General features: G+C 41.6%; 1 protein-coding gene across 1 annotated transcript in view; it reads left to right on the top strand.

Annotated features, from left to right (window-relative positions):
• The window catches only part of LOC311097723 (uncharacterized protein), a gene marked incomplete at its 5' end in the record, with an annotated part of 31,455 nt that extends 19,565 nt beyond the window's left edge, over nucleotides 1-11,890 (top strand). The window contains 3 exons of the mRNA XM_084137579.1: nucleotides 1,915-3,277; nucleotides 10,441-10,533; nucleotides 10,808-11,890. Coding sequence (XP_083993705.1) covers nucleotides 1,915-3,277; nucleotides 10,441-10,510 — 1,433 coding nt within the window. The 3' untranslated portion in view covers nucleotides 10,511-10,533; nucleotides 10,808-11,890. The remainder of the gene's footprint in view (nucleotides 1-1,914; nucleotides 3,278-10,440; nucleotides 10,534-10,807) is intronic.
• Between the last annotated feature and the right edge of the window lie 1,333 nt (nucleotides 11,891-13,223).

Raw genomic sequence — 13,223 nt, 5'->3', positions numbered from 1 at the left:
TTCCCCATATATCTAGCAACAGTTCAACTGCAACGTGACATTTATGCAACAATAACAAACTAATATGTAAGAATTTCTTACCTTACATCTTTCTTGTCTTCAAATCGCGTTCTTCTTCTTCTGAGGTAGCCTAAATCCAATGTAAGCTCAGGCACGTCTTTCAAACTCGACGAAAAGTGAAGTGAAGTGTTTTGTTGTTGAGGTAATGAGCGCGATCGCGTTCCATGTGGAGATTTGCATGTGAATTTCTTTTGTGCGAGTGGGCGTGGCCAAATTAACTGTAATGAGCAAGCGTTTGAGAAGCTGGACATCTTGTTGGTTTTATACAAATTACTTAAACAGAGAATATTTGTTTTCGTTTTGAATCCGATCATTTAAAAGAACACACTTAAATGTTTATAAAGGTATATGGCTCATAAATGTGACGTACTGAGTTTTGTTTCAGTTTATAGACGTGCTCAAGAAAAAAAAGTTCACCGCGACAGAGGCAGAACGCACACCCTGTTTATTTTCTTTATTTTACAAAAGCACAATGTTTTGATTTGATTGTAAGTGGACACAACAGAATCGACTGATGTAAAAACTCCTATGGAAAATCAAAGTCAACAGAGTATTTATGAGTTTCTTTTACACTGATAAAAAAAAAAGCGAGCTGGTATCGCCGGCGATACCGTCGACCTCAGGGGGTTAACAGCTGATGAAAAAGACGAAAATGAAGAGAGATTTTGTCTTGGTTTTCATTTTATGCAAAACATTTTCGTCTCGTCTTTTTTCGTCAACAATAATGCATGTTAATTTAGTCTTAGTCAGCGTTTTTGGACAGTGGTGCAGTCTTGCCATCGTCTCGTCTTAGTCATGAAAAAAAAAGGTCGTTGACGAACATATTTCATCTCATCTCGTCTCGTCTGACGAAATTAACACTAGTGCTCAATATGTTTGACCTCTTCCTTACCGTTTAACCAACGCAACATATTTGCGATGTCATTAAGCCATGTGATAAAAGTACCACGAAACAAGTCTCCGGGTGAGTAGCCGGTCAGTGATAGTAACTATAGTAACAGCATGAGAAGACGCGCTCTGTTGTAGTCAGCGCTTGGTTGGTTAAATTTTCCATTTTCTAAGCAAGTTACCCTAATAGGCTAGTAATAAATGAACACACATACAAAAATGTCTTTCGTCCTGTAAGCGTCCTGGAGAATATTTCTGTACGCCCTAAACACATTTTCTATCGTCCCCAGGACGATAGGACGCCATTAGTCTCGAGCCCTGATTTAAAGCCAGTTAAAGTTATGACTACTCTACACTTTGAGCTTGTGAAGTTTCTACAGACAATGCAACGGTTGTGAAATGACGTCACATTCTGCTGCAGCTTTTTTACAAACACAAGTTCAACATATAACAAATAGCCTAATAATAATAATAATAATAATAAAAAATAATCCACTCCACCTAAATGCTAAACGCTTTTATTTTTATTTTTCACAGTGTAATTCACTTGAGCGTGTGTTTCTGGTGTCCCACTTTCACATGCGCATGAATGGAAGTCAGTGCAAGGAAAGGTCTGGTGTGAACGGCCATTAATAATTAAGTTTTTAGTAAAATATAATATCAATCTCAAAGTTGGTGCCAAAATATGGCAGAATTGTATATTTTAATGTTAATATTTTCAATAATTGTGTCATTGATCAAACATATTTAATAGTTCTTGCTAAAGAAGCAAGGGATTTGTGCCTATAATGTTTAAAAAATAGTAACTGGAAGAAAGGCATCAAATTATCATAATATTTTAGAGCAGTTGTCTACTTTCTACCATTACATCAGGGCTCACTTTCATGTCCTTTGACTTAATATTTCTCTCTTTGAGTTATTTTGATGTACTGAAAATTAAATTGAATATTTTTTCTTTCATGTCAGACCTGATGGAAGAGAGCGAGGAGAGTGAAGAACTGAGTGAAGTGGAGGAGGAGAGTGAAGAACTGAGTGAAGTGGAGGAGGAGAGTGAAGAACTGAGTGAAGTGGAGGAGGAACATCATGTCAAACCTGGAGGAAAACCTGTTAGTCGTTCAAAGACTAAACAGACATTTTTAAAGAAAAGAAGAGCTAAGAAATCTTTGACCTGCACTCAGTGTGGAAAGAGTCTCACAACCAAACGAGGTCTTGAGATTCACATGAGGATCCACACTGGAGAGAAGCCGTTCACATGTGATCAGTGTGGGAAGAGTTTCACACAAATAACAAATCGTAATCAACACATGAGGATCCACACTGGAGAGAAGCCGTTCTCATGTGATCAATGTGGGAAGCATTTCTCAAATAAACATCATCTTAAAAGTCACATCAGAGTTCACACCGGAGAGAAGACGTTCTCATGTGATCAATGCGGCAAAACTTTTCGTCATGCATCAGTCTTGAAGGTACACCTGAGAATTCATACGAAGGAGAAGCCGTATTCATGTTCTGTGTGTGGAAAGAGTTTTTCACGGCTGCAATATTTACATACACATGAGAAAACTCACACTGGTGTGAGAGTGTACATGTGCTTTGAGTGTGAGAAGACTTTTACTGCAGCGAACAGTTTAAAACTGCACCAGAGAATTCACACTGGAGAAAAACCTTACAAGTGTTCACACTGTGACAAGAGATTCAGTCGGTCAGAACATCTTAAAGCACATGAGAGGATCCACACTGGAGAAAAACCTTACATGTGTTCACACTGTGACAAGAGATTCAGTCAGTCAGCAAATCTGAGATCACATGAGATGATACACACTGGAGAAAAACCTTACAAGTGTTCACACTGTGACAAGAGTTTCAGTCAGTCAGTAGTTCTGCAAAGACATGAGAGGATCCACACTGGAGAAAAACCTTTCAAGTGTTCACACTGTGACAAGAGATTCAGTCGGTCAGAACATCTTCAAGCACATGAGATGATACACACTGGAGAAAAACCTTACATGTGTTCACACTGTGACAAGAGATTCAGTGAGCCAGCAGATCTGCAAAGACATGAGAGGATTCACACTGGAGAAAAAGCTTACAAGTGTTCACACTGTGACAAGAGATTCAGTCAGTCATCACATCTGAAAACACATGAGAGGATTCACACTGGAGAAAAACCTTACAAGTGTTCACACTGTGACAAGAGATTCAGTCAATCATCATCTCTGAAAAAACATAAGAAGATCCACAGCAGAGAGAAGTCGAACAAAACTCACCTAAAGCTACACACGAAGATCCATGCAGTAGAGAAATTACATCATCACAGTCTGAGATCACGGTAAGTAGTTTATTTTCATGTGCTGAGCAACAAAGTCTCTTCTGTGTAAGTTAGGCACACAATCACCCTATAGCCAAATCACTCCTCTCCACCTATAGCTGGTGTGTGGTGAGCACTGGACACTTTGTCGATTGATTGATATCTATTAACTTGTGTTGAACCAACATGAATGTCTAATTTGTCAGTTCAGATCAATGAAAAAAAAAAACACAAATTCGCTCTCTGACAGTAGGTGGCGCTCATGTAAAGCAGAAATACAGCACTATACAGGGCTCTAGACTAAGACTAAATAGTCACATTTTGCGACCTTTTTTAAGAGAGAGCTGCCATTTCTGCTGCATACGAGAAACATCACACAGCAAACGAAAGCAGAATGAAACCAAGCTACTCGTCTGAGCTGTGCAGCGCAAACAGTTTATCAGCTCGGAGCAATACTAGACAGCGGTTTACTCGTGAGCCGATCTCGATCACGCAACAACATTACTACACAGAGCTGGCAGATCCATTAAGAAAGCATTTTAAAGGGATAGTTCACTCAAAAATTAAAAATTAGCCCATGTTCCCTTACAAGAAAGGTTCTCTCGTACTGCGTTGCAAACGCTATGGGAAACTCCTTTCTCGAGAATTATAAAAAGCAGAGGAGTAAGTTACCTAAGTCTCTAATTCTTTGTTTCGAGGTAATGAGGGTGTGTACAGGTCTGCGTTTCTCCGCGTGGATCATTAGCATGTCAATCGCTCATGCGCGCGTGGGCGTGGTCACAATGGAGTTAATGAGGACGCGTTTGAGAAACTACATGCCGCTGCTTTCATATGGATTGCTTAAACAGAGAATATTTATTTTTTATATAATTTACATACTTTAAAAATAGAGACTCCAAGCGTTGTATAGACATGCGTTTCAAGTCTGTGTGACAAACATTCGCTGAGTTACAGGTCATGTGATGTCGCGTTTCATAATGAGTTTCACATTGAGAGAGACGGCAGAATGCGCATCATGTTTATTTTCTTTGTTTTACGAAAAACACATTTTGTTTTTATTATGAGTGCACACAAATAAAAGAAGACATTTAACAGTTTTGAATGATGTACAACACAAGTATGTAAAATCCAAATCAACAGAGTATTTTAAATCTCTTTTACACTGAAATGAAAAAAAGAGCAGATCACGCCGGCATGATTGCCGACCCCAAGGGTTTAAAAGGATAGTTCACCCGTACTGCATTGCAAACGCTATGGGAATCTCATTTCTCGAATTATTGAAGCCTTTATTTTAAAACGCATTGCAGCTGCACAGCTAGAGCATCATAGCTCGAGCACTAGCAAGCTGATTGGCTGTGCTGCAGCAACTGCACAAACCTATGGCGAGTTGCAGAGATGAGCGGTCCAATCGGAGCGCCAAAATAGGCATGGCTGAAGAGTATAAATTCAGAGAAAACTCGCCATATGACAGATTTAATCTCCTTCAGTTCGAGCTCTGTATCTCACCTCGTCTTTCTCGAGTCTTTCTAAGCCTTCTCGCCGTCGAGCACCCCTTCAGTGGACCAGCTTCAGCGCCGTCATTCCTCGCCCAAGCTGATCGTTTCCCTGTGATATCCTTTACAAGCTTTCTATCTAAAAGAGCAGAACGCTTGTTTCAAATGCCACTCCCCATCTGAGAATTCTGCAGGATTCCCCTTCATGGGTTGGACGGTCATACCCAGTGTGCTGTCTGCCTCTGTCCTGAGCACGCCGAGGCAGCACTCACTAAAGACAGCATGCACGTATCGGTGCTTCGATTCAGGCTCGCTCTCACTACTTCAGAGAGCGGGCCCACCCATCTTCCGCCCATAGAGCCCCGTAGGAAGCGGCGCAAGCAGAGGATCCACGAGTGCGTGATCTGAGCGCCTGCACACCGAGTCCCTCCCCACGTGCCTCGCCTTCACCTTCTTATACTTCTCCTGTATTATTCACAAAGAGTGACCATTGCCCCTCTCTCCAAGCGGCTGTACTCGGTGGATCTGCAGAGGACCTGGATGATGCAGTTTCTGTGACGGCGTCTGATTGTGAGGATTGGTCGGGCTCCGTGGACCCCGCCCCTCCTTCTCAGACCGAAAGAATCGGCACCAGAGCAAGTATTAACGCTGAGCTTCTCTGCGTTGTCACTCATGCTGTCGACGAACTGGGACTCGACAGGACCGCCTTCCTCGACTCAATGGTCTCCACGACAGGTTTCTTTGGTCCTTCCGACAGAGGTTTTTGCAGAGCGCTTCACAGAGGCTCAGAAAGCTTCCAATGCAATGAAGCACTTCCTATCGAAGTGCTCCAGTTCGGCTTCACAGTGCCCTTAGAGTGCGCCGCAGCCAGAGAAACCAGCACCACAGGTTTTCCAGCCCCGCCCAGCGGCTGAGACCGGCCCGCGCCACAAGCCAGCAAAGCACTACCCACTCCCCAAGCTCCAAGGTCCTCGTCCAAAGCTCACACTGGACTACGAGCCTAAGAAGCCGTCCTAGCCGGGGAAAAGAGGGGTTCATGTCCCGCTTCGGCCGGACCACACCTGAAGATCGCTTGAGTGTCTCTCACAGCCCCCTCATCAGTTCAGGCAGTTGGAGTAGTGCTAAATGCACAACATGGGCCCGTCATTTGTCACGCAACCCTGCACCCAAACACTGTTTTAACAGCGACCCACACAAAGCAAGAATTGAGCAAATTTCCTCACATAAACCTCTGTCAGGTCGAGCCCTCGAGTCTGGGCGCTTCGCCTTCAGATATGATCCAGCCACTGGCTTATTCGGGCTCTGGCTTGGCATGCCATCCCAGAAGTGTCAGATTGGGTGATGAATATCATAATGAACGGTTACTTGCTTCAATACACCCCCAGGCCTCCGCGCTTTTGCACTATAACTTACACTTCGGTAGGGAGCACTATGGCTCATGTCCTCCACTCCGAAGTATCGAATCTGCTGGCAAAAGGGGCTATCGAGATAGTTCCCGCATCATAAAGCGAGTCGGGCTTCTACAGATGTGACGTTCTGAAGGAAGACTGCGGCCTGAGACCCATTTTAGATCTCAGACATGGGCCCCATGGTACGGCCATTTAGGATGCTTACGACCATCACATCCTGGTGCAGATCCGCCCAGGAGACTGGTTCTTCTCAGTAGATCTAAAAGACGCTTACTTTCACACCTAAGTGAACCCCCATCACAGGCCATTCTTGAGATTCGTCTTTGAGGGGCAGACATATCAATACACTGTCCTACCACTTGGTCTGGCTCCAGCGCCTCATACAATCATGAAGTGCATAGATGCTGCTCTGTCCCCCCTAAAACAGCGGTCAATGCGTATTCTGAACTACCTCGACGACTGGCTCATACTGACTGTGGAGTCCCATACTCACAGGGCCTGGCTCCTTGGCCATCTCAAAAGCCTCGGGCTCAGGGTAAACTTTGGCAAGAGTGTGCTATCCCCCAGCCAACGGATCACATTCCTGGGAGCAGTTCTCAACTTGTTCACATGAGAGCATGGCCCATGCTGGGCTGGGCTCTGTCAATTCAGCGGCTCGCCGCGTCGTTCAAACTGGGCTTCCGTGTACCCCTCAGTTTCGAAGGGTTTTGGGCCTTATGGCTTCAGCATCGTCAGTACTCCAGCTAGGCCTACTGCATATGCTGCGCCCCCTTACGAGGCGTTCAAGCCTTGTAAATATCAGGGTAAACCAGCGCTGTACCAGAGCTCTGGCCCCCTGGAAGGTCACCAGCTGGTATCAGCTACATAAATCGCCATGACGGTCTCAGGTCTCGCAACTTGTTCATAACAGCCAAACAGCTACTGCTATGGGCTCACGCCAACTTGCGCTCACTCAGGGCAGCTCACGTAACAGGCACGGTGAACGTGGGGGCAGACATGTTATCTCGGGGCAACGTTCCCCCAGAGAAATGGTCTCTCCACACCCGGACGTTTCTTTTGTTATGGGAAGTCTTCGGCAAGGCAGAGGTAGACCTCTTCACCTCAGAAGACAACTCTCATTGCCCAACCTTCTTTTCAAAGAAAAGGGACGCGCTGGCCCACGAGTGGCCCAGCCTCCCCCTTTATCCATTCCCTCCGGTCTCGATGCTCCCTCAATTCATTGAATGGATCAGGAACACAGAGTGCATAGTCCTTCTTGTAGCCCCCCTCTGAAGAACCCAGATTTGGTTCCCAGAGTTGATGCAGCTGTCCATGACAACTCCGTGGCCGATTGTTACTCACAGTAACCTAGAATTGTGAAACATTATTGGATAATTCTTATAATTGACATTTCTCTGGGCCAATCGGAACCTTAGCACTTTTTCTCTGGGCCAATCGGAACCTTAGCACTTGCGTCAGAATCTTGAAGCACACAGCGTCAACTGAGCTCGGCTCGCAATTGGATGAGACGCCTGGCTACCGTGTGAGTCTAATGGAAACTCGCGCATGAATTTTCCTGCATTGAACTTGTTTTAGCGCCCGCCAAAGTGAATTTTTGTCCTGACAAAGTCTTATTTGATTGGTAAGTAATGTAGATGAACGGCTGCATTTGTGACAGGGCGCATGTTTATGTGAGAGAGAGAGAGAGAGAGAGAGAGAGAGAGAGAGAGACACTCGCGCATTCTCTGTGTAACGTCTCCAAACTAGGCGCTGTGTTGCTCGCTCTCCCTCGCACATATTAACGTTAATCAAAATAAATCGACACGGTGGTAAAAGGTCGGAAGACCAAAGTTTCATATGGAGCATTCTGAGATTTTTTTTTTTTTTTCTTGAATTACCACTGGGTGTGAATTGTGCTAAATAAGTTGCCTTATCTTCTCGGAAAAGCGTTCCGGACATTCAGCTGACATAAAACAACACTTTAATTAAACGGGGAAAAAAAACTATACAGTGATGAAATGTTTTCTATGTTGACACAAATCTTGGATGTCCATGTCCTAACTGCTGGGATAATCACACAACGCGCACAACACGTCCAATTTGCGAACTAATGACTCATTTGAACCGATTCATTTTAATGAACAACTGATCTTTCCAGCAGTGAACTCAGGAGACGTCTGAATCGGTGTATAACTAATCAGTAACACTTTACAATAAGGTTCTATTTATTACATAAATTATTTAAAAAGTACAGTTTGCTAACTCAAGCTTAAACTTTAAAATAAATAAAACCACTTGTTTTGTTTTTTTAAAGCATATGACTACATTTTTCCACACAGTGCTATGAAGAATCGATAAGAGAATCGTTAAAGAATCGGATTGATAATCAAAATCGTCAGTGACATTATTATTGATTAAATCTTATCAATTCCCATCCCTATGTGAAGAGAGTAAAATTATAATCAAACATTAAAGAACATACATGAACATACATGATGAGACAAGATTAAAACATTTTGCTAACATGAGGTCTTGTCACTGTCAGTCTTTTTACACCAGTGCAAAACTAGGGTATGTAGATTAAGACCACTATTGATCAGCATGCATTGATTAATCCCATGTAGCAAAAAAACAAAAAGTTAGTCTGCGTGAGTGCTGCTGAGTTTGGTTCATTCTGTGAGGTGCGGCACCCGTTTGCTATTTATTTACAGTGTGCACGCAATGTTCCTGGACGTGGACGCGCGCATCAACATATTGCTCGGGCCTGCTCCTCGTGGTATTGGGGTTGCGGCACAGGCGATGAAACACAACAACAGGTGACTTTTTAATGCTTTTAAACCATTCATGCGCGACAAGACAAAAGATAACTCATTGTCAGTGAATGTCCTCCTGACACACACACACACACGACCCACAGATAGACGCGCGCCAGTATCAAGTTCTCTTTCGCGCTAGAACGAACAACATGACAAAATGTCCGTTTTGTCGAGTATCCTCACAAGAACAGTCTTAAATGAGTTAAATAAAATCTTAAATGAAAGTAAAGAGTAGGGAGAGAATGGGATGCGTGAGATCGTCATTGGTTCTAAAGTGGCAGCAGCAATTCTCTCTGTCAGTAAAGTTAACCAAAGGACAAAGAAAACAGAGACAATTATTAACTGCTCTTGATTAAAGAATGCTTGTAGCTATAATAAGGATTCATCTTTATTTAGTTTATAATTTATGCAGTGCGAAATGTTTTGATAACCTTATTCAATTTCTGTTTCTTACATAAATATGACATTTATAATGGGTTTATGTAAGGTTTGTTTTAAGTTCACTTAAATTAAAAGTTGTCATATTTTTTGAAACCTAATAAATTTAAAATTTGTGGGGATAATCATTTTATTTATTTCTTAGAAGCCCATAATAAATAATAGTTTAGCATCCAAATAAATCGTGAATATGGAAAAAAAAATGATTCGAATTAGAGAGTTACGTGAGCGCAACGCCCCTTTCACTTTCGCTTTAAATTATTTCATTTTGGCTTGTTTATAGATTTTTTTTTCATTCTTGTTTTGTTCTGAATATCATTAAATTTAAAGGATTTATTGAGGAATATTTTTAGTGTAGGCTATTTTTTAAAGCATACAGCAAATGATAGTATGCTATTAATAGGTTAAAATTCTTACAATGGTTATTGGTTAACCAGTTAATTAGCATCCCTGTAGCTTTAGCTAGATCAAAAGAGTTTTTTATTATAATTTTTTTATTCAGTATTAACATACAGTACACTAGATCAAAAGAGTGCAGAACAAACTTTGCGTTGCGATCTCGTCACGTGTAAACCACTGCACGCTGACCTATTAGATAGAGAGATTTATTTATCCTTTCCGAAAATTGTTCTACACCATACAGTACGTCTGATACATTTATACATTAGACAATAAGACAGTTTAACAAGACAGAATACAAAACAGAATATACAACAGAATACAACAGATTACAAAACAGAATATACAACAGAATTTTTTTTTCTCTGAATTTATACTCTTCAGCAGGCTTGCAAGGTGCCAAGTGCTCAGATTGGATCGCTCGCCTCTGCAACTCGCCATAAGTGTTTAGCTCACTCAGGGCTGGTCTACACTAAAACTGCAGTGTCCGTCAAACACCATGTAAAAGTGAATTTTGCATAACAGGTCCCCTTTAAGTCACATGATCAATGTCACTTTTTTTAACATGTGATTAGCCTAGTTCAGAGTCTGAAATATTAATTATTCCTCTCGCATCATGTCTGTTAGAAATTAAACTTGTTTGTTTTTAGCAGAGCTACCAGAAAGCATCTGGAAGGAGAGGACAGAGAGAACGCCAGTGATCCAGAATCTGCAGAATGAAACACACACTGAAGAACAAAGAGGTTGGTGTTTATTCTTGATTCCTCATTCATTCACCATGATGAAGAACATGCTGATGCTCACCAGATTTACATTGTTCATGACCAAACTAGTTTTATAACACACATCATCTTCTTGACTTTAAAATAGAGCGTAATCGTGCTCAGCAGTTGTTGAACAGATTTGATGGGATTAAAAAGACTATTGAACTCATCAGTTATTTTGACTTTGAGCCTCACTTTTCATTTCACTTTTGTCTCTCATTTGAAATCTCACTTGATTTATTGTTTCTTTTAGATCTGATGGACGTGAACGAGAAAGCAATAACGGAAGCCAAAAAATCTGTTTCCTGCCCTCAGTGTAAATACGCTTCACATGGAAAAGTCTTAAAGTTTACATAAGAGTTCTGCCTTCTCTTCTGAAGAAGAGCACCGGAAAAAAACACCGGAAAAAGCTTCTATGTTCAGGGAGCTGAAGAAGAGGCTGTAACACTTTCAACAGAGACATGAATCTGAAATTATTTTTAACTTGTTCATTGTTTGAGATCTGTCTCTGTTCGTTTTCACTTAATTAAACTCAATTAAACTAATTATCATTTTATCAACAGCTTATTGTTATTGTCCTGTTTAAGGAGTTCGGTCTAACACCGAACGACTGAGGTGCCTGAGCTGTGAAGGGAAGCCCATATAAGGATGGCACTTCTCTCGCTTTTTCAGTTCCTTTTTCTCGGCGCCAGCGCGGAAAACGTCATACTAAGACACAGACATCCCAGGATATTGCAGCTGTTGTCAGAGAACTGTCCGGGGGATTAAAGAACATTACTATTACAAGTTCCTCTGCTGATTAGGGGCTGTGTATCTCTTGAGTAAGGGCTTTGTGTCTGTTATAACCTAATGTGCCTTTCATAACCTAATGAGCCTCTCATAACCATGTCAAGTCAAGTTATCCTCATTTATATAGTGCTTTTAACAATGTAGATTGTTTCAAAGCAGCTTTACAGAGATAAACGTATAATTTGTGGTAACAGAGATTGTGCCTTTCATAACCCAATGTGCCTCTCATATCCAAATGTGCCTTTCATACCCTTATGTGTCTCTCGTATCCCTGTTCCTCTTTTTGAAATGATTATGTCAGCCATGCTGCTTCTAATTACAATGTAACAAGGCAGGACCTGAATTCAGCAAGAATTCAAGGCTATATAAGAAGACTGATGAGGACTCATCGCTCTTCCTTGCAACCAACGGCTGATACGCCAGCATTTATCAGATGCAAGAAGCTTTAAGCCTAGCTATTATCTATCTGTTAGTTAGTACTCATTTATAAATCTGTAACAAGTATTCCTTTCATTTGATTCTTTTTAATAAATTTGGTTAAAACATATATTTATTTACGAGTTCCAAGTATTGTGTGCGTGCAACTACCAAACCACACACATTTAAACTTTTATTTTAATAAAACACCTCAACGGAACATCTTGTCTGCATTCTAATCGATGGCCTTGGTGGTCACAACCTTTTAAAGACCAGTCAAATTATACAGTCCTTTCCCATCACCAATACACTCTCCCTTTCATTATCATCAACATACACAGCGAAGTACACAAAATACTCGTTACAACTAACAGTAAACAAATATACACACCTTTTCAGTGGATGCTTAATAAACTGGTAAACCGTATATCCGTAAAATGACTCGATGAGCTGTCATAAAGAGCGCGCTCTCACTGTCATCTCTGCCGTGTCCAGTCACGTTAGTCCTGTTGCTCCGGAGAGTGTAAGCTGGATCACAAACAGTATAGATCCATCCTCGATTAACAACGAGAGTAAATGAAGACTGATATGTTCATTCTTACATCCAACGACACCACAATCGCTTAGGAGACATTCTTGTCTACAGCTGCTCAAGCATCGAACAATGGCGGACTCTGTGTCCAGCTCACTCAGGGTGGGTCTAGGCTCAAACTGAAGTGTCAATAGCCCTCAACCTCAGAATAAAATCCCCGCAGGACTCCCCTTCGGCCATCACCCACATATCCAGGTGGGCAGCCCTTGAATACTTCAGTGCAGTGCAAGCACATAGTCAGCGAGTAGGGCACCCGAAACTCTTGCCTGTATTGTCTGGAAAATGCACTCCACTTCACAACACCTAATTTAGATAAAATACAGAACAATATTTAATAATTTTGAAGAAAGGCATTAACATAGTACAGAGTCATACAAGGAATTTCTTTTTTATATATTTTAAACATACTATAGGAAAATGTTAGACAAGATATGCATGAGTGTTATTGGCTTTCTCTGTAAAGTACCTTAGAGACTTACTTTGTTTATGAACAACAAACTAGTTAAAAAAAGTTTGTCAACACAAACTTTAATTTGGCTTGAAAAAGCCTATCCTAAAATCCTTCGAAGTAGTTTTAAAAGCTTGAAGGTTTTCATATATATATATATATTAGGGGAGTAACGATACTCGTATTCGTATCGAACCGTTCGGTACGAGGCTTTCGGTTCGGTTTTCGGTACGCATTTTCAAACCGAACGGTTCGTTGTACCATTTTTCCTGCCGACCAAAATTTGCTTATTTCAAATGTAGGCGCATGGCAAGCGCGCTCATAATGTAAGAGACGCCGGCGCGACCACAACATTGTCCAACATCAAATGGCAAACGGAACGAAACTGCTCATTATTGCGTGGTTGAAGGACCGTTTATCAGT

The sequence above is a fragment of the Abramis brama genome (assembly GCF_963993115.1).
Source record: "Abramis brama genome assembly, chromosome: 1".
NCBI lineage: Eukaryota > Metazoa > Chordata > Actinopteri > Cypriniformes > Leuciscidae > Abramis > Abramis brama.
The sequence above is the reverse complement of the archived record's forward strand: the minus strand, read 5'-3'. Positions and strand labels throughout refer to the sequence as shown.